At 34.9% G+C, this 26154-nt stretch overlaps 5 protein-coding genes across 15 annotated transcripts in view; 3 read left to right on the top strand and 2 right to left on the bottom strand.

The window, feature by feature from the left end:
* The first annotated feature begins 614 nt into the window (after positions 1–614).
* On the top strand, positions 615–2923 carry LOC140747812 (androgen-induced gene 1 protein). Its single transcript, XM_073080434.1, has 3 exons — positions 615–853; positions 2059–2264; positions 2530–2923. Exons 1-3 carry the CDS (start codon positions 701–703, stop codon positions 2882–2884), a joined length of 714 nt encoding a protein of 237 aa, XP_072936535.1. The 5' UTR covers positions 615–700; the 3' UTR covers positions 2885–2923.
* Positions 2924–3238: 315 nt separating this feature from the next.
* ast (single-strand DNA endonuclease protein asteroid) lies at positions 3239–5594 on the bottom strand. The gene has a single exon (XM_073080433.1). The coding sequence runs from the start codon at positions 5456–5458 to the stop codon at positions 3257–3259; it is 2202 nt and encodes a 733-aa protein (XP_072936534.1). The 5' UTR covers positions 5459–5594; the 3' UTR covers positions 3239–3256.
* Positions 5595–6107: 513 nt separating this feature from the next.
* Positions 6108–10675, top strand: La (La autoantigen-like). Of its 3 annotated transcripts, none has more exons than XM_073080201.1 (7): positions 6108–6261; positions 6365–6590; positions 7218–7384; positions 7615–7869; positions 7995–8144; positions 8582–8690; positions 8911–10675. In XM_073080201.1, the coding sequence occupies exons 2-7, from the start codon at positions 6410–6412 to the stop codon at positions 9246–9248; spliced, it is 1200 nt and encodes a 399-aa protein (XP_072936302.1). In that variant the 5' UTR covers positions 6108–6261; positions 6365–6409; the 3' UTR covers positions 9249–10675. The 3 variants fall into 3 exon arrangements, with proteins under 3 accessions (XP_072936302.1, XP_072936304.1, XP_072936301.1); XM_073080203.1 differs by having other exon boundaries at positions 6158–6326; positions 6400–6590; XM_073080200.1 differs by having other exon boundaries at positions 6158–6590.
* A 2683-nt stretch (positions 10676–13358) lies between these two features.
* Positions 13359–14820, top strand: LOC140748136 (uncharacterized). Its single transcript, XM_073080870.1, has one exon. The coding sequence runs from the start codon at positions 13492–13494 to the stop codon at positions 14761–14763; it is 1272 nt and encodes a 423-aa protein (XP_072936971.1). The 5' UTR covers positions 13359–13491; the 3' UTR covers positions 14764–14820.
* A 757-nt stretch (positions 14821–15577) lies between these two features.
* Positions 15578–26154, bottom strand: part of sky (GTPase-activating protein skywalker) — a 92374-nt gene continuing 81797 nt past the window's right edge. For 7 of the 9 annotated variants that reach the window (XM_073080295.1, XM_073080292.1, XM_073080290.1 and 4 more), the window contains 4 exons: positions 24457–24615; positions 23879–23982; positions 21331–21465; positions 15578–20635 (listed from right to left, as the gene is read on the bottom strand). In XM_073080295.1, coding sequence (XP_072936396.1) covers positions 20494–20635; positions 21331–21465; positions 23879–23982; positions 24457–24615 — 540 coding nt within the window. In that variant the 3' untranslated portion in view covers positions 15578–20493. Of the gene's footprint in view, positions 20636–21162; positions 21298–21330; positions 21466–23878; positions 23983–24456; positions 24616–26154 lie in introns of all 9 variants that reach the window. The other 2 variants (XM_073080291.1, XM_073080288.1) reach the window with 1 other exon arrangement.

The raw sequence follows: 26154 nt of genomic DNA, 5'->3' as shown, positions 1-26154 counted from the left end.
TTAAACAATATTTGTACGAGTACAGTATTTGTTAACGTTCTGAGTTATACACACCAAATTCTGCCGAATTTTGTAGGTACAAATAACACACGAAGGTGGTGGAACCTCAGGGGTAGCAACACATTTGGAGACGATTTCAGAAAGAACTCTAATCCTATCTCTGGTTGATTAAGGTTCTTCACAAGCGATAACAACCACTTACCACTAGTTGGACTGCATGCTCGTTTATTATTTCTGCAAGTTAAAACGGTATATTATTATATAGATATTTAGTGCTTGATGAAATAAATGTAAACAACCATTACTTAAATACCATAAAGTGATATAAAATTATTCCATAAGCGCATAAAATAAGTAAGTAAATCGAACAATAACAAGTTGAGCTTGAATCTCGTGTTCTGCGAGGTCATGTGTCATCTACACCTATTTCTGAGCTCCGAGAGTTTAATTATGTACCATATTTATCTATACATACCTATATTTAAATAATTAACGTAATCATGATACTTATTTATTTATTACCTTATCCATACACGTAACGTTTGATACGAAACCAGACCATTCGTAAGCGCCTTCTACATTTCAGTATTCCCAACGATGTCATGACGAGCAATTAACAATCATTCAATTGTCCATCGGACGTCGTCGGTTTCGCGCGCTTTAGTGCATTTAGTTTTATTTTTTTTAAGTATTCACAACAATGTTTCGACCAGTGTTCCACTTATGTGCTGCTACAATTAACGCGTACACGATATTGTACGACCAGTTATATATTGTTTTACCGTTGCCTGCTAAGGAATTAGAGGATTTGCCGTTACAATCACGGAGTATGTTTCTCACTATGTGGTGTCTCGTAAGTATGGAAACTATATCCTGTTCTATAAGGAAAAATATATGTCTTAAATACTGTCTATGCTCGCAGGTGCTAATTATATTAAAATGTAAATTGTTGTTACTAGCACCTTCGTGTTGAGTATCACACAGAAGTAGCAAAACATTTTATTTGTTAAAAGGTGTAAAACTGCTCTGGTTAGGGTTTCAACGTGTATTAGTGCTGTTGATCTTAGGTATGTACTTGGAGTGATTTAGAAAAATTAACTGCAAATAGTTCAATTACTTCTCAAATTTATATACAAATTGGTCAGTGCCGAACATTTACCTAAGTGTGAGGAACACATAAATGTCACACGCAGAAATATCAAAATGTGCCGCTAAATACTACAATAGTACAGCGTTCATTAAAGAAAAAGCGAAATAAAGTAGAATAATTAAATTTCCTGGCATTTAAATTTTATTTATACAGGGTTACAGGGTAAGACGACCTATATATTTAAGGTTAATCAGGTCGTTACCGGTGGATTTGGTCCTATAATATGCTATCCAAAAGGTTACTGTATTTTAAATAATTTACTTTTAAGATTTATTTAATTTTTAATAATTTTTCACTCAATTTTAAACTTAAGAAAAAACTGGGATCCTAGTTGCTGAAAAGATTTATGTTGTGCTAAATACGGTACGTGTTTAACTTCGTTCATTCGTATTTTGCGACTATAGTAATTCGAAATGGTCATATAGAGTTTACATAGCTATGTATTATCTGTTATCTTGATCACTGCTTTCAATTTTCAATACATTTAATTATATAGATACGTAATTATTATAATTATCAAGATATTATGCGTTAAAATTTACTGACAAAGATAAAGAGGGATAGGTGCTTATACATGATCGTCGTAAAATACGGCAGATATAAATCACAGCCATGTATCTAATTTAGACATAATATATACAAATTTAAGACCACGCGACGCGACGATGAAAAGAAGTCGCGTATGGTTTTTTAAATTTAAATAGGGAAAGCTAAAACATTTTCGAAATAAAATGTAGCCTGTAAGATAAATCTTACCTACTGCCTCTAAGTAGGTACTTTTCTTAACGAGTAAATCCAAATATAATCTAAAATTCGGCTTACCTGGGCGTCGATGATGACTATACTAGGAGAGCACTTACAAATAATAACAACAATAATAATTAAAATATTATCAATCTTTTTTACAGATAATGCAAACAATCTTCTACTGCATAGCTTTTATGAACGACATCTTCGGCTCAGAAGCAAAGTCATCAAAACGCGCGCCAATAATTCGAAAAATAAAAGACACTCTATTCTCTCTGGCCTTTCCAGTGGCTATCTACGTTTCCCTCGCTTTCTGGAGTATATATGCGGTGGATAAACAGTTGATCTTCCCGGACCACATTGAAAGGTAATTAAGATTTCGTTTGTCGACACTTGACAAAAGCATTTAAATTTCCCGCCACATTACTACGAGTAAAATTTATGAAAACTCAGAAATGTATGTTTCTACTTAATATGAACTTTTTACCCTAAAAATATAAACACATAAAATTTAAAGCGTAAAAGTTATTAAGCAATGAACAGCGAATATACCGTAGAAAACATTAAAATTGGTAGAGCCCTGGGTTTGACTGTTGCTTATACTTTATCTTATTTTCTTAAACTTCTTTCAGATTATATCCAAAGTGGGTGAACCACGTAATGCACACAACCGTTGCCATCTTCATAATAATAGAGCTCCTGTCTTCGTACAGAAGTTATCCTTCGAGAGCAACTGGCTTCTTCATTATAATCGCCTTCAACTGCAGTTACATTCTGTGGATGTTCGTGATTTACATGAGAACGGGAGTGTGGGTGTACCCGATATTCGACCATTTGAATTGGTTCGCACGTGCTATCTTCATTACAGCGAGTGTGTGCGTAGCCCTTACATTCTACATTTTGGGCGAGAAATTGAACAGTATGGTGTGTTCCAGCACTTCCAGCCCACAAGAAACCTATGCGAATGGAAAATCTAAAAGTCGTTAACATCGTAACATAGTATTAAAATATTTATTTACATTTTAATCTATGTTTTCTTATCCTTAAGCTTGAATAGAAGAACAAGTAATCCTTATCGGAAGTCTAATCTATGTCGGAAGTAAAGATAATTTAATCGCTGATTAGTTCAGGGCTTGTTTATTATAATTAATATATAAGTATGTACATAGTTAAGTTCACAGCGTGATTTGAAATACTAGTGACGCGCCGACGGTACCTTTTATCGAGTAGTAAATGCCATATTAATAATATAATTATAATAAAGTAATAAAAATAAAATTCTAACAATCCTTGCAATTTTGTAATATTATTATACTATGTAGGAAGGGTGGAATAAAACAGTTTTATAACAAAAAAAAACTATATTACAACCTCTGATTCAAAACCTTTTACAAGAAAATTGATTTCTTTTAATTCTGTTTTATTTTTTCGTCTACCACGCCTTGTCACCTTTTTCGGCAAACAGGTTTTCGTTTTCAAATCTAACTTTTCCAGTAATTTACTAAAAACTGTACATAAATTCTTATAAAACATTAAAACAGTTGTAGCACCTTTGAGATATTGGTCTAGATATTCTGTAGGATTCTGATTTTCTAACTTCAAAGCAATATTGTAAACAAAAGTACCATTGTAACTCTTAGAATATATTGTGGTCTCAAAATTTTTACAGCATAATTTATTTAAGCTGTTCAACTGTCCTAAGCAACACTGAAATTGGGCAAAGGAGTGTATTCTTTTCACATCATATGACTTCGGCCTTTTCTTAATGCTATTGTCAATTTCAAAATGTTTTAAAAGGACACTTGCTGCTACCATACAATCCTCATAATTAACCTTATTTTTGTTCAAACAAACATCCTCAGTTACTTGATTTACTGGTCTACGTTTGAACTCCTCAATTTTCTTTGAGAATTTGTTGTTGAAGTGATTATGGCCACGGAAAGTTCCAGTTTTTTCATCAATCACTTCTAAAACTACGTAACATAACAGCAGACTATGTACATGTGTTAGGGGCACATCACATTTAGCTATCCACCATAATATTGCTATCATGTACAATTTGAAATTGGTTGGCAACATATCAAAGTCACTGATGTCAAGATTTGAGAAGTGTTGCTGTAGAAAGTGCATAAAACATGATTTTAATTGTTCTTCAGAAAGTTCATAAAATGGTGCATTTATTAATCTTGGTGTAGAATATTCCTTATCTATAAATATCCTCCTATATTCATTGTTGCCTTCTCTACTGACATATGTAAAACTGTCATGCTCAAAATCTGTCAGCATATCAAATCCATATCTTAATATTGGTAATGCACATAGAAAAGAGTCTGTATCACTATAGTCTTCAGCCTGTGGGCTGCAAAAATGTAAATGTAGAGTGAAGATGTTGAGGTAACATGGAGGTATGAGATGGGTTCTGACTCTATCGGCAAACCAGTCTGGTACACTGTTTTCATCAGATTCTTCTACAGAGCTGGCTTCACTGCCAGTGGAATCACTACTGTCATCCTTATCTTCGAACAAATCACCATCGTCTTCATCATCCTCTTGGCTATTTTCTTCAAGACCTATGGTACTTGATGTTTCAGGAATTACAATATTTTCAACCTTTCTAGTTGTTTCATCTGGAATATCAAAAAACAACAGTGATCTACAATGATTACTGTTGTAACTATCAATACTTCTCGTGATAATCAAGTGTATTTTGTTCTTCTGGTGTTTCTTGAGTCTACCCAAAATTTTCTCAATAGCAGAGTCCAAAGTTTCATTTTTGAGCCAATTGAACATAGCATGGATGCATCTTTGTTGCTCATTTTTCCTCTTCCGACTCTTTTGTAACTTTAGCTGAGAGAAAAACTTTCTAAACACCTTTTTTTCTGCATAATCATTGCCAAGCAGTGTGGCTAATAGTGGCAATAGTTCCTCCTTGAGACCACCAAAATGGTCACAAAGCCCTTTAACTGTGTACAATTTACAGTGTATTGCATGCACCTTGGTACCATTGTGTTCAATAGGCTTAGGCTTAATCTCTACTGTATTGAATGGAATATACAGTACATTGTAAATAAAGAAGTCGGAGTCGTAACTCAACACTGGGCACTGAAGATGCCTGGCCATAGCTGCGATTTCGTCATCAGCCTCAAATTCACAGATTGTGTACGGAATATTCAATTCATTCAGTACCTCTTTGAAGACATACCGAAGCAAGTATGGGAAGATCTGTAAACTGTCTTGAGTCACTGGATCTAGCCTGGACGCGCCACTAATTTTGGATCGTAGACGACTGTAAGCGGTCTTCAATTTCTTCACTACATAACTGCCATCAAAAATAACGAATGGTGTCACGTTACATTTTCTCAAATATTTGAAAAACGTCTTCGTATGAGCTGCGTATTTATCGTAATCGCCGCCGAAAGCGGAGAATCCGTTTAATGTTCTGTATAATTGCGCGCAAAGGCTGTTTCCATCGATAACAAGAAAACAGTCACGAAGAAAATATTGTTGCATGAATATGTCTTGGTTATAATTGATATATGTGGTCAAACCTCTAACTCCCATTTTGCCAATAACTTATGTTTTCATCCACTTCCACTTTATAATAGCCAAGAAATTTCTTTCATATTGTTTGCTAAATATTTATAGATGTTTTGTGATTGTTGAGATTTGAGGTTATTAAGGTTGTGACACTTATGTGTATGACACAGACACTATTATCATACGTTGTTTGTCCGATTACCGGATTAGGACATCCGATAATCGGATGTGTAACACTCCAAAATTTATAAAATGTATTTCCTTTTTTTACTTTTCACTTATTAATTAAATAATAAATATTACATATATTGTATTTTAACTTATGTTAAGGCATTTTCATAAACATTACGTCTAAAGTCAAAAAAATCAATATAAATCTGTCTCCGACAGTCGGAGTCTAGTTTTATCCTACGATAATTTTATGAAAAAATGATTGAGCTTTAAAACTAAACGAAGTTTTTGCGGGCTGGTGTAGTCATATAATTTGCTACGGCGACGCGATTTATTTCTATATTCAGAGCGAACTTGCAGTTTTACACGGACTCGGGACTATACTTATAATATTATTTTAATTTGAGTCAAGTAGCCTTTTGGCTTTATTATTTCCATTATATGTGCATTTAAACGATATTATGTCTATGGATGCATTTTTTATTCTATGCGCGTAAATTATATTCTGTGGTTTCCTGGCGCAGATTATCAATATCTTATTTTGTATCTCGTCATTTTCGTATCGATTAACTGTCGCCGGTACATGGTAACATGGTTGGACTTGCGGCGTGTTAAATTAGAACACGTGTTTTGTTAAAACAAGAGTAAATATTAGAGTAACTATCAGTTTAGACTACTTGTAAATCCCCTTTTAATAAAACATATTTCAAATATATACTTGGTGAGTATTATTGCTGTAAACTGCGCGTCTAATTCTAGTTGGCGGACATATTGGTCAGCAATTTTATATTCAGATTATCAAATATGACTGAGGAAAAGGAGGTTGAGTTGAAAGCAAATGGTGAAGGCAAGGAGGACAGTAATGTCGAGGAGACCGTTGCTGAAGAAGCGAATGCAGAAGGGAGTAATGAAGATAAAAATGACGATAAAGCTGACGAAGCCTCTTTGGAAGAATCCATCATCCGCCAGATGGAATACTATTTTAGTAAGTATTTCAAAAGGTTTTATTTTAGAAATATAGAGCACATGCTGTCTACCTGACGATAAATGGCAACTGCCGCCCATGGACGTCTAAAATCAACTTCATTGAAGTGTAGAGTCCTCCCTAAGGTCGGCCTGAGAACTAAGTTGTATCGTGAACTGATATGAGTGTGTCCTTCTAAACCAGAACAGCAGCGCTCAATAATGTTTCTACCACGTTTATAACTATGTAAGCAAAGTTAAGATAAATAACCTTATTGCACAAACTATTTAATATTTCATCAGTCAAATTCATAGTAACTCTTACACCTATGTCAACTATGAATGTATTTGGTTTCAGTGTACTAATCTATTAACGTTCTACAGCTAAAAGATAATTATGCCGTAATTTACGTAATGCGAACCTGCGCCCCCCAGGGAGCAAGTTAAAATTATAGCTACTTATATAAACCCTGTGTAAATAGTCTTATTTCTCTCGTTTTCATAAGAGCGGAGGACAGACCCCTAAACCAGGAGGGGGCCCTCCTTGTTGATAAAGTACTAAGTACTTATTGTTCTGAGGAAACCACTGCTCAGCATTAGAACAGTAATGAGTGGATGATGATTAATAACCAGTAGCCAAACATTCCAGGTGACATAAACTTGCCTCGAGACAAATTTCTCAATGAACAAACCAAGCTGGACGATGGCTGGGTGCCCTTAGAGGTGCTAACCAGGTTCAACCGGCTCTCCAAGCTCACCACAGACGTTGATGTCATTGTGAAGGCACTGCAGAAATCCACATCTGGACTTCTAGAGGTATGTTTATACATTTACTGTAAGTTTTATATTTGTACAATCAATGAATGATTTTTTCTGATAATCAATAGTCCAAACACCTGAATGGGGCTTTTCATGCAGACAATACTTTAATCCTACATTATAAAATCTGTGTAAATCTCCAACACAAGGCAAAATTGGGCTACATACTATTTTTAGTTATTTCACTAAAAATCAAAAATAATCAATGTTACATGTGTACTGTCTAGATTTCAGACACGAAAGTGCGTCGCAGTCCTAAAATGCCAATACCAGAGATGACAGAAGACCGTCGCAAGCAGCTGCTGGCCAGGACTGTCTACGCCAAAGGTTTCGCCAAGGATTCGACTCTGGATGACTTGCTTCAGTTCTTTAAACCATTCGAGGTTATTGAGAATTTGATCATGAGGCGATATCTAGACAAACGCACAAAAAAACGCATGTTCAAAGGATCCATATTTATAACCTTCAAGACTAGGGATCAGGTGATTTCATTTGTATTTTATTTTTCATAAATTAAAATCTAACCTTATCACAAAAATTTTTATTATAAATTTGTAGCAAATAGATCCAGTCTAATTTAAAAGAAACATTTTAATTTCACATTCAGGCTGACAAATTTGTGGAGACGAAGAATTTAAAATTCAAAGGCACTGATCTTCTTGTATTGTGGCAAGAGGATTACCTGAAGATGAAACAAGAGGAGCACGCCAACAGGAGAGATAAGAGGGAGAAACGTACTAAGGAGGTAGTAGTAGAAGTGAGTGATCTGTGGATTGTTAACACCCATTTTTATGAGTATTTTTTTGAAAATCTTGGATGTTTGGACTACTGAAGAAAAAAATTATATGATATTAATTGTGCGACGGTTTCACTCGTGATTGGGTGGCATACAATTTATAGCCTATATTACTTTTAAATTAATTATTTCGATTTATTTCGTAGACTTTGTTGATTACAAACAAACAGGCATTTCTCTTTACAATATAATCAATAATAGCTTGATACGAAAATAAATCTTGATATTATATAACTTAATTTTTTACTTTCGACTCTCATAATATCTCTTACTTTACTATAAAATGTTTCAGTTAATTAGTTTATATGCAGACAGTATACAAGGAAACATCAGATCATAATGCAGCACCATTATAACGTTAAAACAAGTTATTTTACAGAGAATTTTAAATTTTACAGGTTCCAGAGAAGGCAGATTTCTCGCTCCCCACTGGGACGGTGCTGTACTTTAGTGACGGACATGATACAATTTCCAGAGAAGACATTAAATCTGCCATCCTTGCGCATGGTAAGGGATTTTAATGGATTTCTTAAGTTACAAGCTTTTTACACTTGATTTAGTATTTAGTATTCTGTCAGATCCCACCGATGGGTCCAATGAGGCTGATTTTATTTTATTAGGTTTTCAATTTGCCCACAAATAATTTTGTCCATTTAAAACCAGGTGAATGGCATATTTGTATGAATTTTATATAATCTGGTATCAATCAAATTTCCTTCTATTTCAGATAAAGATGCCGATATAGGTTTTGTTGATTTCAAAGTCGGCCTTACACACGGTTGGATTAGATTCGGACAGGAGAATGGTGCCAAGGAGTACATGAAGCTGATCAGCGATGGTACCTTGAGCGTCGGAGACCATAAAGTGAATATACGACTGTTGGAAGGCGACGAGGAAAAGGAATACTTAGATAAGACTGCCGAGGAAATGGGCAAACGACGCAGGAACATGAAGAACTACAAACACAAGGGCAAAGGCAACTTCAAAGGGAAATATGGCAAGAAAAGGAGACAGCAAGATCACGAAGACGCCCCGCCGGCCAAAGAAGTCAAAACGGATAGTTAGTGCACATTGGCTCTTGGACGCCCATGTATTGTTCTATGGTGGTTATTATAATATTTTGCGCAATAAAACCACAAGAGATAATAAGTCGACTTTGTTACAAAGTAACTTTATTTGTAATGTTAACTGAGTTCGCAATTGAATGATTGTATGATAGAATTCTTTGGATATTTTTTTATATATTTCCGGAAATGTTTGTATTTTTAGCAATACAATATGGGGAGTAAGCCCAAAATAAAACAATGTCATTTTGTACAACCAGCGCAAGCAACAGAAGTAGTTCCTTTCAGTCTTATAATAAGTTTTTGACAGTTTTCTTGTAAGCAAAGTATTAAATATAAACTTTCAGGACACTTGTCCTTATTAGTTGTGTATGAAAGGTACACAGAACCATTGTAATTATATATTACAATGTTTCTTATTATTGTTAATCTAAGATATAATAAAAATAAATGTGTAAATTATATCAATAAATTATGCAAGTTGCATATTGACTCGATAAAAATGGATGTTGGGTTTAGTAATAAATTCATATTTCATAAGAAAATCATCCAAAATACACTTCAAATATTAGCACTAACTGCTCTCTTGGGCCTTGTTGAACATGGTAAAAACGATCCTATTTCTTATTCAAGGTTTCTTAATAAGCTATGTGTGTGCCAAATTTTATCCAAACCTGTTCGGCCATTTTTGCATGATAGAGTAACAACCATCCAGTTGTTCTCACAAAGCAAATTGGTCAATAACGTAGCGGCTGTTAAGCATCCGAATAGAAATGAAACCATTACAATATTTTAATTTGATGTTATATAATTACATACATAAATGTGCAGTTTGTATTAAAATCATATTATTAAAACGCACCCATTTATCATGTTTGTAATATGTGCATAATTTTATGGCACTACTAGGGCAAATTATTACTTTAGTAATGTTTAATAGACATTGCTAGCGGGGCACTAAAACACTAATACGTACTAGGAGCACTAGGTAGGTTCGATTACCAAGTTAAATAGAACTGAAGAGTATTAATTCCATCTAAGCAGGTGAACTTACTGCCAAGTTTTGTGTAGTTCGTAAAACTTAAGAATTAATAAAGGACAAACTTAGGCACGCGAAAACATTCTTGTAATGTAAACTAAAATATTGCTTCAGTCAGTTTTGTTCGCTCGTTTTATTGCCTCGCAGGTAGCGACTTTTTAAATATGACTATTGTTAACCTTATAGCCCTCCTAAAAACATTTTTTTTTACACGAACCCGACGTCCATTATTTAATAATCCAATACTTGTTTGTATGATTGTAGGAAAAAACTAATTATAAATGTGCTACTTAGCAGTTCATATACCTAGTTCTATAATAAGCGACAGTAACTGTTATAGTAATATCTAATCAATTTGTATTGATTTTATTAAAAACTATCTTTCTAAACTTTATGATTTTTACCATTTATTATTATCCCATTTAAGTTTAACACTTATTCAAAGGAATGACAAGTATTTTGTTGGATCAAGGAAATGATATTGGAAATGAGCAATTTTTCGATGCTTTTAGTCTTGCTAGCAATACTTATAATTTGTTTATCAAAACGCGTATTAGTCCGTATTAGCATGTTATCGTGTACATACAACTCTAAAGAGAGAACCAAAGGAGGTACAGAACTAGATCCTTTTTTAAGGGATTTAAAAAGTATTCAATAAATATTCAAATACACAAAAGATGTGTTTTTACTATGTTTAATTAAAAAGTAGCTGTGTGCAAAGAGTATTGCTTGCTTTACTGAAAAGTTCAAGAAGCTTTTCTATGTGTGTGATAGTGCTCTATTAATCTTAACTATATATAGACGGTTGCCCGCCTACATCAGGATTGGCCATAGCGTCTCACGTGGGTGTTTGGGCGATTAAAATTATTTGCAAGCAAGATCACAAAACCAAAAGTTAATTTTATTCCAATAAAGTTATGCACGTTAAATTAGCAAGATCAGTTCCCAATTATTGAAAATATCACACATCACACACATACACACACACACACACACAAACAATTGTATTAGAAAACAAAGATAATTGAAAAATTAAGCGAAACAATAGCGATTCGTCTAAGACGTGGTGCGTCCCTTCTTCCCGCCTTTTTTATACTCCTCTAAAAAAAATAGTGGCGGCGCTCCATCGTCAAGACGCTCCGCTAGACTGCCAGCTGACAATCTTGTTTCGTCACAGCTTAATAGATGGCGCTAGGGATGCGCCGTCATGTAGATGCGCGATTGTTTCTAAAAACTATCGAACAATCGAAATTCGATTGTGGATCGATTTTGGTCGATTGTTTAGTGTACGAAAAGCTAGTAGCAGCCTAGCAGCGCAGTGGATCATTTGCTTTAAAAGCTTGAGTTGGTTAAGTCAGACTGGTCATTTATTGCAGTATATTTGATTATAAATAATATTATTATACCTTTCATATTATTAGGAAAGAAGTGAACTTATTAATTTAAAAAAATAACTTCTTGATTCCGTCGATTATCGATTTATTCGATGGTTGTTTTTTACAACAATCTCCCATCACTAATCTTAGTGTTGTTAGGTTATTACTAAAACTTCTTTACCTGGGAAAATTGATCGAAGTTTGAAACACACAAAATGATCACACATTATAAAGATAGGTGAAGGGGTATACGCGAATTTTATTGTATTACATTAATAGAATTTATTTTCAACAAAACTATAGATATGTACATAAACAACATTCTAAACTAAACTATATATATTATACACCTAAATAAAAAACTTTATAAAAATACTAACTATAATTAAATATAATAGGCTTCATCCAAATTGTTGTCCTTCGGAAGAGTTCCCAAAACACTGGCGACATTACCCCGCTGAATAGCTAAGCTTATTCTCTGTCCGAGGTAAGCGCCAGCCCTTTGGTCATTGGTGCACTCGATCAATCGCTTGGAAAGATGTTTATAGAAAGATCGAGCGTCAGAACCCCACGGTCCCATTGTCTCCACGCCAAACGGCAAAAATATGTAGTCTCTACTGAGACTTGCATACTTCTGCAGTTTGCGTATCTCAGCGTCGGTAGCCACAACACCAGCTGCCCTTGATGATAACGTAAGATGGGACGGTGCCAGTGTGTCAACGCACGTAGCATCCCACACAAGACACCTCCCATTCTTCCACGGTATCAATGTCAAACCGTCAGGCCTCCTGCCATCGTCACGCACAACACCGTTCGGCTCTAATTGAGCCGGTACGTTGACGGTAGCAAGAGCCCTGCGGATGACATCATTCAAGGAAGCGTGGCGCGATTGGCGACCGGCGCTGCGCCGACAAGAGAGACCGTGGTGTCCCAAGTGGTCTACCTGAACTCCACAAGGACAACAATGTGGATGATTTAAAGTTAAACCCAGTCGCAGGCTGACGGCAATAGAAAAAGACGTGTTATCCAAAACCGTACCAAGATTACTCGACGGAATTGCATGTAACCAAAACCCCGACTCTTTAACAGAAACAGCCAGAAGACGAGCACGCTCAGCAGAACATGTACTTGAGTCTAATAAACTAGTATGAGTCTTTCTGCAGAAAGGTGAATATTAACAATATAGTTATGATCGGTTAAATATTTCTGAATTGACCTATGCATAAAAACCAGTTTATCCATTTTGACAAAACTACTTTCAATCATTGTTCTTGATTATTCTAATAATACTATGTAGAATAATCGCACTAGGTAATAAATAACACTGTAGAAATATACAGACAAACAATTATTCTCTCAAAGAGTTTGAATATCAACGCCGATAAACGTCATAACACGCTATGTGACGTCATTTTACGATTCGACCAATGGGAATGCGTTTTGCAAATTTGAATTTTGCTCGCATAATTTACGATTTTTGATTAAAGTTTTAAACAATTTAATACGACATAAAGAAAAAATAATGGTTTAGATGTAATTTCAGGACCGTAACGTACCGAGGAAAAAAATAACAAGCAAATTTAAATCACATGCATATTCCCTATTGTATTCTTTATACATTTTTTATCTTGACGAGTTATCATCACAGAACAGGAACACCCATACTCCTTATTGACAGTTGACTGTCAGTAGTGTCAATGTCAATTCAAATTGAGTGATTTCTAAGTGATGCTGTGTTGTGTGTTGTGCTTAACAAATATAAGCGCGAACAAGGAAAGAATAAGTTAACTTGTTTTATTAAATGTTATGAATTAAGAAATATTTAAACAATGAAACCTCTGGAAGAACGACAAGAAAATCCCGTCGAGGCCCAAGTTACGGGCGACGTGATTGGAGACACAGCGTACAGCGAACGATTTGTGCTAAAAATTCTTTTAAAACTAGCTAATTTGGATTTATTAAAAGAGGAAGTCCAAGAGAAGACTTTCGAAGATGACCTTTGTACACTTTGGGACATGACGGCAGAGAGGGACGTGGTTCTTTTTTTGCAAAAACATGAAATATTAAAGCTGCTTAATTTTGCATTACCGACCATCGAAACTCCGCGCATTATCGAGATTGTTGTCGGCATTATAGCCAATATGTGTTGTCAAAAGGAAGCAGTGGAATCTCTCCTTAAAATGGACTCATTCTTATCATTTATAATAGAATATATTAAGTCTGATGATAGTCTTGTTATAATACAATTGTTACGGCTGGTTAACTCCTGCCTGTTCTTAGCATCTGAAGACGATGTTGGAGTTTGGACTGATTTATTTATCAAAGTCGGATATTCTAGTGCTTTGTACTTCATCCTGAAGAACTCTTCAAACAAAGACCTTCTCGTAACCGCACTAGAGAATTTCAACACAATTTGCTCATATTGTAACACAGACAAAACTAGAATCAACTTCTTTGGGCACTTTGTCACTGTTGAAGCCCTTGAATCTTTAACTGTGGCATTTTCAGAGGTGACGATCAAACAAAAAGAATTGGTTGATAAAAATGAGTTGGAAAGAGTGTTAATCATAAGTTTACAGATCACGTTGAACTTGGTTGGGTTTGACAAGAAACTAGACATTAGTAACGAGAACATGGAAGATGTGGCATTGATGGTGAAGACAGTTTTACATTACTATGAAAGAAAGATTGTTAATCAGAAAGAAGTAGATATGGATTTAGTTGACATTGTGGATTCTACTGTTACAATCGTCAAAGTCCTTGAAATGAGTGAAATCTCAGAGCCTGATAAATATTTTACACCCAGTTACAATATGTGGAAGGCTTTGAATACTATGGAAGACCAGAATAAGAATGATTCATCTAAATTTGAAGAGGATGATAAAGATGAATTGCAAGAGTTTTCCTGTAAATTAAGAAAACCCTTGTGTACATTGATTTGTCTTTATCTACAAAAGTGTTCAGATGAGAACCTCTCATACTCAATTGAACAAATTGATAGTAATTTAGATGAAGTCCTCATTTCGGTTGTGGAAGCTGAACTAGTCACAGCCATTACAGACAGACTGTCATATTACAGAACTAGAATAAAAGATTGTTAATTTTCAATTTCTAGTATAATATGTTATTAATTTATGTAAATATACAAATTACATATGGACCATGTTTTCCTTATTTCTCTCTCTTCAGAACTCCCATTTAGCAACATTTTTATGTTTATTATATTGCCAATATTTCTAACTATACAGGGTGAATTTTTCAAATAGGCCGTCAGGGGCAAATCCGAAACTATAATGATTAGCGAAACATGCTAAAAGGAGTTATGAGGCAGATTTTGATAAAAACTAAAATTGAGTCATTATTTTTTAAACATATCGTTTTCCGTAGCTGAGAATCGAACGAGTTCATTTTGAAAAAAAATACATTCTGTATATTATTCCACTATCTGATAGTGTTGTTTATAAGGATCAAATTCTGGAAAGTAATGATAAATGACAAACTAAAGGAAAATCATAAATTTTAAGAAAATACATACATATTTTTTCATATTAATTTGGCAGTTAAGTTCCCGCCATTCATTAATTTACACATTTCGTGTATTAACTATTTTTTGTGGCGTATTATTTATGACGTAGTATTTTACACAAGTAGCGTCCTTTTCACATCCATAACTACCTTAGATGCCACTCACGAATTGGGTTTGAAACACTCTGTGATTGGAAACCATGCTACATTATTTCTTAATTTTCATTTGAAGATAAGCCAAGCAGTTTGTACTGACAATAAGGATGGATTGAAATAAAGATCTTTTTATTTATATAAATTTCTTCTGTTAGAAATCAGCAAAAATAATATAGGTTGGTTGATATCATAAGATATTCTAAAGGTAAAGGTTTAAAAAATAAAATGACAATATGTATATAGGATTATATATTTTGTAGACATTATAAAGCAACATTTACATTACCATAAACGAGTTTTACACCGCCGGAGGGCGTTAAAACTATTCGAATGTAACAGTACATCGTAACAAAACAAAGCGCTCGCGACCGCCGCACTAGCGCCGCCACACTACGCTTCTCACATAAAAAAACGTACACCACAAATACTGAAAGGGAGAATAGAGATTAATAACTGTATAATTTACATCAAATGTACTTAATTCTAACTAACCACGAGCCTAAATCCCCGTACGGGGCGTAATCGCACAACTTAAAATATCATTTCGTAAATATTTATAATATTGTATCGTTAAAGAATAAAAACAGGATAAAGACTAGACTTTACACTGATCAACGACAAATGGCTAACAGCAACGTATCGCAAGTGGCGCCTCTCCGCGGCCGGCGGGAACAACCGAAAACTTAAAAATAAGAAAAACGCCGCAAGCGTCCAAACTGGCAACACTGAACTGTACGTCAATCGAGCATGTTGCCAACGCAAGACTCAAATAACTGAGCGAACAAATAAAATAGTACTTAAAACATAACATGTGACCGTCGAACCGCCGACCGAAGAGATAACTCAATATACAATATAATACCTACTCAATAAATTACATAAATAATCTGAATTTAAAAACAAGTCTTAGGCTTTTGATAATTAATAACGTCGTATGTAGTACCTTGACAAACTTGAGTTTCGTTAATGTCTGCCTCCGCCCATCAACGCTATTCGAAACAGCTGGAACACGAATATACTTAATATATAAATATAAATAAACTGCAATATACAGTGTTCCTGTACGTTATGGAGCCAGCCCATGAGATTAGTGAGACCAATCCTAACATAAACTTTTATAGAAAAATAACTCATACCAGAATTTTATCAAAAATTAAAAAATGGTAAATTAAGGATTTATAGGAAAATACGAGCTGATACCCAAATTATAAACAACTGTGATTGTATGGCTAGAATGTTATCCACAACTTACAGAACTTGACATAATATATAATAAAAATAATTGTGAACAGTACCCGACGAGACACTTCACTAAAGAGCTTTCCATTTATAATCGGTCAACTGTATGACTAGAAAAAATTGTTATTCAACAATTCATTATTTCATACTATTGTACGAGTGTATTTGTGACAAGTTTGTCCGTAGCTTATCATATATTTATGATACTTGAAAGCTTTGATGGGTGGAGGCAATAAAATAATATTTACAAAATTGCAGACCTAACATGCCGCGTACATTTGCGATTAAAGAGACGTCGATTTTCGATGCCGACATCCGGCATGTAGTCGTTTTATTAACTCATCGATCGCGCAGAATATCGGCGCCGAAAATCATCGTCTTGATCGCAGCACTCTATGATATGAAACATAGGTAAGCCCCTTTGTACTGTAGGGATATGTGTTAACAATCACCTACACAATGACTGAACATTAATAATCCATTCCGATATATAAATATCCGAAAATTACATTTAGTAATTGCGAAAAATTACGAACACACCTACCTACTTACATTGCGATAAATTTATCGGCTTGTTTCCGAGAGCATTTTCATTGTAACATATTGTAACGTATTTTCGAATATAATGCTAAGGCGACATCTAGAGTATATTTTTTGAAGTTGCACATAAAGCAAGAGTGTGGCAGCACCTGCGTATTAAAACTACCCGCCGTAAAAATGCTCTCAAAAACAAATTTCAAAGATCAAATACACTTACGTTTCGTCAAAATTTACGATGAAAATACACGGAACTACACACCAATCGTGTCAACGCTAAGTAATATTATAATATGAAAGCGAATAAGTTACACAATACCGTTCACGCCATTTTGTTATCGAATGGTCCATTTTTGGCACATTTCCTTCCAAATATGTGTAATATAATACTTTGCGACGTTCGTGGCAAGTGTTCAAACGTCGTTTGGGGTCACTTTCTAATTGTTCAATTTCAATAAATAAATCATTCGAACACAATTCATCTTCAATATTATATGACATTTGTGTATATACTATAAATAAATAAGTTGTTATGAAATCTTAAACATTACAGAAGCATAACGAAGGCAGTAGCGACCCCAACTCATTATTTGACACGAACGTTTGAAAATACCTTTTTATAAAAGCATGCCAGAATTTGTAACATATAGAAGGCATGGTATTTATTTGTGCATGTGACATAACTAACTTACACAACGAGTTTCTCAATAGCGAGCATCACTTGTTCATGAAATCAAAATAAACCGTATATAAAAACAAATTGATGTCGGTCGTTGTATAACTCTGTCAAACGCTTGAATGTTGCCAGTTTCGCCATAGTTCAAACGCTGTAGAAAATCGTGTGTCATCGCACCAAGAAACTATTTTGTGTGAATTAGACTTTGTATCAAAAATAACGTATATTGAAATTCGTTTTTAGATATGCTATTTATATTATTTTACTGGCGATCGGTGGTACAATATTAGATTATTTTAATTTGACAATTCTTTAACGTTATATAGTTTTATTGTAAAGAGCATTCTAAAGAACGAATTTCGGTTTCATCTCACTGTACATAATATATTCAAACGTCCGCATATATATATAAAGAATATAATTTACATCTTTGGTAATTCATTGTGAGCAAAGACACGCGCTAACGGTTTGCGTATACACTATATAACAAGGCTAAGGCGACGGGGTCTAAATAACACCGAATACTGTCGTTGCCGATATATAACGAACCTTACGCTCATTTAAATAGTATAGTATCCACATATTTACTTGTGACAGTGTAGATAAACCTTTGAAGGTTTTCACTGGAATGTTCTTGTCACAATCCGCCATATTTTTTTTTAATTTAGGCCCCATAATATATTATATAGTTGAATTTTGACAACGCGTAAAGTTATCAAGCGGTGCTCTAGGCATGCAATATATTTCTCTCAAGTACCGACCCAAAAATCTGATATGTTTCTTTGATATCGGAACACACGACCGTACCTTAACATTAACAGTGTAATTCTTCAAATTTTATTATATATCTCTTTAAACAGTGCAACACTATTCTTTTAAATTAAATTTACGCGTTATCATAATTCAAGAGACGTTATTACACGATATTGCTTTCACGTAAGCGTATTTAGTGGGAAGGTATCTACGACATTCAATTTGTACTCACACGTCGACATATAAAAACGATTATATGTATACATGTAATATTAAAACAACCTAGTTTCCCCGTTTTTCGTTGTTCTCGAACGGACTGCCGTTAATATTAAACTACGGGGTACACACATATAGTAGGAAAAATGTAGGAATATATTTACAGTCAGTTTCGACGGCGGCTTTTGTTTTGTCGATATCTCATATCTCGTAGTCTCGCGATAAACAATTAAAATATAAATATTGAGAAGTCGATAGATAGATAAATTAAATCAAAACATGATTGTTTTCAATAAATAAACGGCGATCACTTTGATTTTGGCGGATTGGTTTATCGCGGGATATGAGAAAATCTTTCGTCTTCATATGGCAACAGTTCTATATAGTGTAAAGCGATCTACTATGCATTTCACTAGCACGCTGCTTTTGCATTATCTGGCCGCCAAAACTTCGAATATCGATTATATGTTTATATTTAAGGAAAATCGCATGCATGACTCCGTTGCTCCTCAACGGATGGTTTAACTAAGCGTATAATTCATACGGCGCGATGTTGGTGAATCTGAAAGACACTAATCACATAAAACAATAAATATAGTAATCGATCGTGTCTTTATAACGTAAAAAAACAATGATCATACTTAAAATAAAATCAAATAGCCTTATTTTCATCGAAAAAACAACCACATACAATTTAGCCTCCACATAAAATAATACTGAATTTCATATCAATATTTTCCGATATCAGCTTGTTTATCAACCAATCAGTACATAATAACGTAACCGATTACCGTACGAATATAAAATCGTAATAAAATACATAATATATTTCGAATCCAATTCGATTATAAACTAATAGCTTCAGCTATCGAAGTCCATCACGTTCGATGTTGGCTGTTTAAGGCAATATTGATTCATAAAATAAAAGCGTTTGTAAAGGATTCACGAACACCGCGCGAGCTTCGAACCGAAGCGTCACAACACATCACATCACATCACTCGGGGACACGAGATTATCACTCCGTACATCGTCCGAGGCGGTCCGCGGCCGCCGGCGACACGCCGCGACAGACCGACGACACACGCTGCGACGGACCTGCGACACACCGACAGGCTGGCGACACACGCCGCGACGGATCAGCGACACTCGCCGCAACGGACCGGCGACATGCCGCGACAGGCCGCAACATACGCCGCGAGGGGCCCGCGACAGGTCGGCGATACACGCCGACAGATTAATCGATACATCGATGCGTTCTCGATACAGAACGATGAGCTGATTGATATAAGCCGGTGCTATTAATCTTGTAGGCGGAATCTGCTAACAATACCTTCGATAGGTCCTTATAGGTTCACCCAAATTTGTTATCGACTATTGATCGATATCATTAGCGATTAAGAAAATAATCGTTCGACGTGTGTAAGGTCTTCTAGTCGGTTAAGTAGAATATTCGATGCATCGTGCGATAGATTGATACATCAATAAATTCATTCAAGTATCGATACATACAACCGATTGATTAGCAAGTTGCCGCTATCGAAATATACAGTTGCAGAGACTGGACCGATAATCGAGTTGGTTTGGCTTGGGAGTTTCATATACCACTAGTATAAATACGAATACATCGATTACTTCCGAGGTCGATACATCGATTCGGTCAATGTACCGACGATTCGCCACGGCGGCAAGGGTGGGGCCTACGTAGGGCTGTGGGCTGGGAGCGGAGCCCTAAGCCCCAGAGAAGCCGTACACCTCGAGCACACGGATCTCGAAGTCTCCCGAGGGGCATAGCGGCGGGTTGTTGAAAGTGGAGCAGCGGTCCGTCTTGCCGAATCTTATGTTCTCGTCCATCCATATCGCCTGACCGTCTCTGTAAATGATTGACGCTGAGTTAATAATTAGATCTTCGTTTAACTTATTAAATGTTCAAGACATTCAACCCTAGACAATGTCGAAAATATAGTGAGATAGGCAATTTACAGATGAAAATATCAATAGCCAATAGATTTTTTTTATTATTTTGCACGAAATTTACCATAAATTAATAATATTTAATATATTTAAACTAGCTTTTGAAAGTTAACATAACTAAGAGAATATTAAATTGAATTAAGAATGCAGTAAAACCTATATGTATAGGAAACCCGTCATCTATGTAATTGTGTCTCTACTTTGATGTGAAAAGACTACCTATCTCAGATGGGGACCCTAAAATAATGCAGCCACAAAGTTAAGAACGTACCCGTTAGCTTTACAAACCTTCCTTTATCAAGCTAAACCAAGTGGTGCTTTAGCGCGCTTTCATCCTCCAGGAGGTATTTGCTTTATAGAAAGCTTTTATCTACTATACTATCTGTGCTCCACCTGAAAGGACCTAAATTGAAATTAAATACGAACCCGCCGCCAACGGTGATCATCGTGTTATCCGCGGCCATGAATAGCGAATTGGCATGGGTAGTCTTCGCGTCGCCGTCATCCTTTTCTTCCAGGAGGCAGCCGACCCAGGGATACTTGGCTCTGACTGGATGCAAGCTGGAAACATCACGGTATATATATATAACGCACCCGCCCCCGATGGTGATCATCTTGGAGTCGGCGGCCATGAAGAGCTCGGAGCCGTGCGCCACGCGCTCGTCGCCCTTGCCGTCCGCCAGCGCCGCGCACCCCACCCACGGGTACTTCGCGCGCTCCGGGTACAGGCTGCAAACACATTTCTGTTCACGCACCGCGCGTTGCCACGACCGATGGTAGGGGACATGAGTGGATGATACAGTTTCAGACAATAAAGTACGGTGGCGGACAAATGGTGGGGGCCATGAATGAAAGACTGTATCATGCGCGCAATGTAACGACGACAAACGGTAGGGGGTCGTTAGTGGGAGAGATGCTAAAACGCATGAGAATCGGTGGCGACAAATGGTAGGGGTCACGAGTGAGAGAGACTCTATCACGCGGGCGATGCGATGGTGACAAATGGGAGGGGTCACGAGCGGGAGACTCTACCACGCGGGCGATGCGATGGTGACAAATGGGAGGGGTCACGAGCGGGAGAGACTCTACCACGCGGGCGATGCGATGGTGACAAATTTGATGGATCACGAACGGGAGAGACTACCACGCGCGTTGCGATGGTGACAAATGGGAAGGTTCACGAGTGGGAGAGATTACCATGCACACGATGCGGTGATGACAAATAGGAGAGGTCACGTCCGGGAGAGACTATACCACGCGCACGATGCGATGGTGGCAAATGGTAGGGGATTCGAGAGTGAAGCTACTAAATGATACAAGTACGGTGACAAATAAATTGTTGGGATGATTGTGACAAATAACATACAATGTAGGTAATGAGCAGAAAAGACTGTTTTTGACAAATCACGATGAACCACAAATAACATAATTATGTACTAGACAAATAATGACAATGATGAGTGATTCACACAGTTGACGGGATCACAAGGATGACAAATGGTGAAAACAAAATGCTAATGACCATATTCGAAATGTTCTAAAATCTAAAAACTCAATTGCTTCCGGAATAATGAGAATAATTGAGTCAATGAGTGACAACTTCTTCTCACTTAATTAAATTGAAATGGATTGACTTTACTATTATCATTATATCTATTTAAGGGACAAAGTTAGACATAAAAGGGACACATAAATGTTAGTTAATAATTAGAACATATACATCGATATAACTTGTGGTGAGCATAAACATAAAACTTAGCCGTATAAATTAAATCTTCAAATTCAATAAAAGTATATTCAATTGCGGAAAAAAAAATTATACTGTTTCAAAAATAAATAGTCTAAATAATAATAGCAGAGTTATCAGATGCAGAAAATATAATACTGAAAAGCATCTATAAAAGCACTCGACCACTAGCGTGTAAAAATACTTAGATAAGAAAGCATTTGAGCGGAAGAAAATGTAAAATAAAGAAAGAAAGTACGTATAACAGAATTTAGCGAGAACCGAAAGTTTTTAAAAAGAAAGAAACAATAAAGGAAAGTGCACAATAAATGAAAAGAAAATGATATTGATGAGACATTTTGCATACGATATAGTATAAAGTAATTGAAAAAGCAAGCTAAAAGCTAGCGCGAAGTGAGGTGCATAACGCGAATGACATTTGCAAATTGCGTGAAAAAAAATGTGCAGCCAATAGAAAATAAATAAATAATTAGCGTTTACCCGGAGTGTCCAAGTTAATACATCGAGTCTTACTAAATACATTTATTGAGATTGATTTAAAAAACAATAGACTTAATTTGTTGTGCTACATTTGGAACTTTATTTTTACGTATTTTGACAAACGTGTGTTACACACAACTATGTGTTACACAAGCCCTATTTTTATTTACATTTAATTGATTCATTGTATCTAAATTATTCAGTTTGTCCACAGTAACCATATAATATTATAACTTTTTAAAGGGATACAAAAATTAATCATAGTTATCATAAAATTTGTATTAATAATAATGAAAAAAACATCAATATTTAAACAAGTATTCTCATATATTTCTTACTTACAAGAAAACTTATCAATCTCAATAAATACGACTCGGTTAAAAAGAGCATTAATAAATAATAAGAATTAAAAAAAACTACAAGTAATAATACAATTAAACAGTAGAAATGGTTAGAACATAAAAGAAAATTAGTAACATATTGTTAATGACAATGGTATATTTTTTTTGTTAACACATTACACATTTTATTTATAAATCTATATCTATTCATTATAACTATATTCAAAGGAGATCCTATATTATTACAAAAATATTATTAGACATCTATAAGCTAACTCAGCTTTAAAAAGCATTCACGGAAAATATTATCTTCACAATCCGTGTACATATTTAATAAAAATACTGGCCTTATAAGGAGTTTATTTATAACTGAACCGAGCAACATTTTATTTTAATTATATTTTATTTGGTATTATTATAAAAAGGCCAATTATTATAAAAAACAAAAGGCCTCAGAATGAGACATACATACATAATCCTGTATATGATTAACCAGTACCAAAATTTTGTTTAAATCCAACATATCTTCAATGGTACCTTAGGCTCATTGCATCGATTTGAAACTAAATAATACCTGAAGAGGAATGTCTCGCCGGTGCCAAAGTAGGCCTGCCGGTTGCCGCGCTCGTCCTTCTGGTTGCGCTCGAACCACCGCGTCGAGCAGTACGCCCCGAATACCTGGAATGTAATGCAACGTAATGTAATGCGATTACGCTTCGATCAACAACACCAACATTTTGATCGAAGCGTTTACGTTTCAAGTCAAACGTGGTACCACTACGCGATTTGATTACGGCAGCAATATCGTTACATTTATTTCTGCCTTATAACAGGAGTACATAAGCGATTTACTTTCTGTTTTAAATGATCTGGCAAGGTACTGCCGACACAAAACTGAGATTTTAATCAATGAAGTATTTTTTTGTTTTCATATTACTCAAAAACAATAATATCTTCGTACGTTACACTCAATTTCCAATTCACGTTAATTCCTACTACACATTAAAACTAAATCTTACCATAAACCTTTCGCAAATATATTGTTAGTATGTTCAAATACAATGCTAATTCAAAATCTAATGTAACAGTTTCATAGGAGACAGAAGAAATAGAAATTTAGTAAAGTAACACAAATTATTCCCTAGTACCCACCTCGTTGTTACAAGTCTTGATCATGAGCAACGTCGGCTCGTGGTGCTCGACCCTCACGTAGAATGTGGTCAGCGAGCACCCGTGCTCCTCCGTGGTGTACAGCAACACCGGCTGGTACATCGTGATGCGCACCGGCAGCCACGACCACAGCGTGAACAGCTGCAACCGGACAACGTCTTAGTTGTGGCAACGTAACACTCACTGGGTAAAGCTAAGTACGACAACGATCATCCTACAGCGGTAAGATAATAGAAATGAAATGTAACATTGCCTAAGAAACGTAATGTAACTTCTACCATTCGGCTCAGAAATTGAACGTAACATCTAAAATAGCTTTTGAAATGAAAGATAACTTCTATAGTTGTCTAATCTAATCTTAATGTAATATTGGCTAAGAAATGTAATCTAACTTCTAACATTCACTCAGAAATTTAATGTAACGTCTAATTTAGCATCCGAAATGAAATATAACTTCTAAAGTAGTCTAATAAATGAAAAGTATCTTTTCTTACGTCGCGCTAATTCTGCCTTAGAAAATAATGCAACGTAATATCCTAACAACGCCTAAGAGATGAATGATAATTTCTAATTCTACCGCACTAAAAGAATGTAATACAGATCTGCTTTTAAAATGCAAAACTTACGAAACAGACATAATTTCTATTACAGTATAAAAATACGCTTTTAAAATGGAAATTAATTTCATATTCTACCTTATTAATACAGAGTAACTTATACTCTAGTAAAACTAGTCTTTAATTATCTATACGAAAAAAATCACTATGAAAATAGAAATGATGGAACTTCTAGTGATACGCTAGTATAATGTTCTATGTTTTACTTAAAGACACACTTCTAATAGCCAGTTTACTTATTCCGTTTAACGGATTACGGATACGATTTACTATAAAAGTATATAATGATTCTACTGGAACCATTACTTTATATATCATATCGTAGATTATATTTTTCGTTGCAAAAAAAAAATAAAAAATTGTGAATATGCGCACTAAAGTCTACTGTCTTAATAAGATTTTCATTTAAATTTAGTAACATTATCTTGATATGATACGATATATTTTATATCTCATTGTTCTATAAATTTGAATAGTTCTAAGCGATATTAAGATCAGTCTTCGTATGTGATTGAATTGTAGCTATTTACAATCTACGCTATAAGCTTTTCTGCAGGTGATTACTAAACGTGTATTAACAAGTCCCTATTCAATTTTCCTAGTCTATTTTCAAAAATGATCAGAATATAATTATGGAATTTAATGATGATTTAAATTTAAAGTTTTGCCATTGAAAACCAAGAAACTACGAGATAGGATGTCAATTTATTACAAACTAAACATTTTTTTTAAATACAAAATAAATTGAACATTAAATTCATAATATATCACTAGTTTCTAGTTTTCAATGGCACAATATCCAAAATATATTTCTATCAAAATTATATCGATATTGTTGATATTTATTGCAAAATTATTTAAATTAATAATCATAAAAATATTAAAACACTCAGTAAACTCAAACTCAATGAATATTAAGTAACTAATATGAATAAATAGTTAAAATGATATAAAAAATTAAATTTTCATCACACATGGGCTTAATTAATACATGACTTATGAAAATATCACTAAAAATCAACGTTACTAAGGGTCAAGATACAGATTTAAAAAACTTTGTCAA

The sequence above is a fragment of the Epargyreus clarus genome, unplaced genomic scaffold, assembly GCF_041222505.1.
Source record: "Epargyreus clarus isolate Ecla_fem2 unplaced genomic scaffold, WU_Ecla_fem_2.2 ptg000015l, whole genome shotgun sequence".
NCBI lineage: Eukaryota > Metazoa > Arthropoda > Insecta > Lepidoptera > Hesperiidae > Epargyreus > Epargyreus clarus.
Note: the sequence above shows the minus strand (reverse complement) of the source record. Positions and strands in the feature narration are given on the sequence as shown.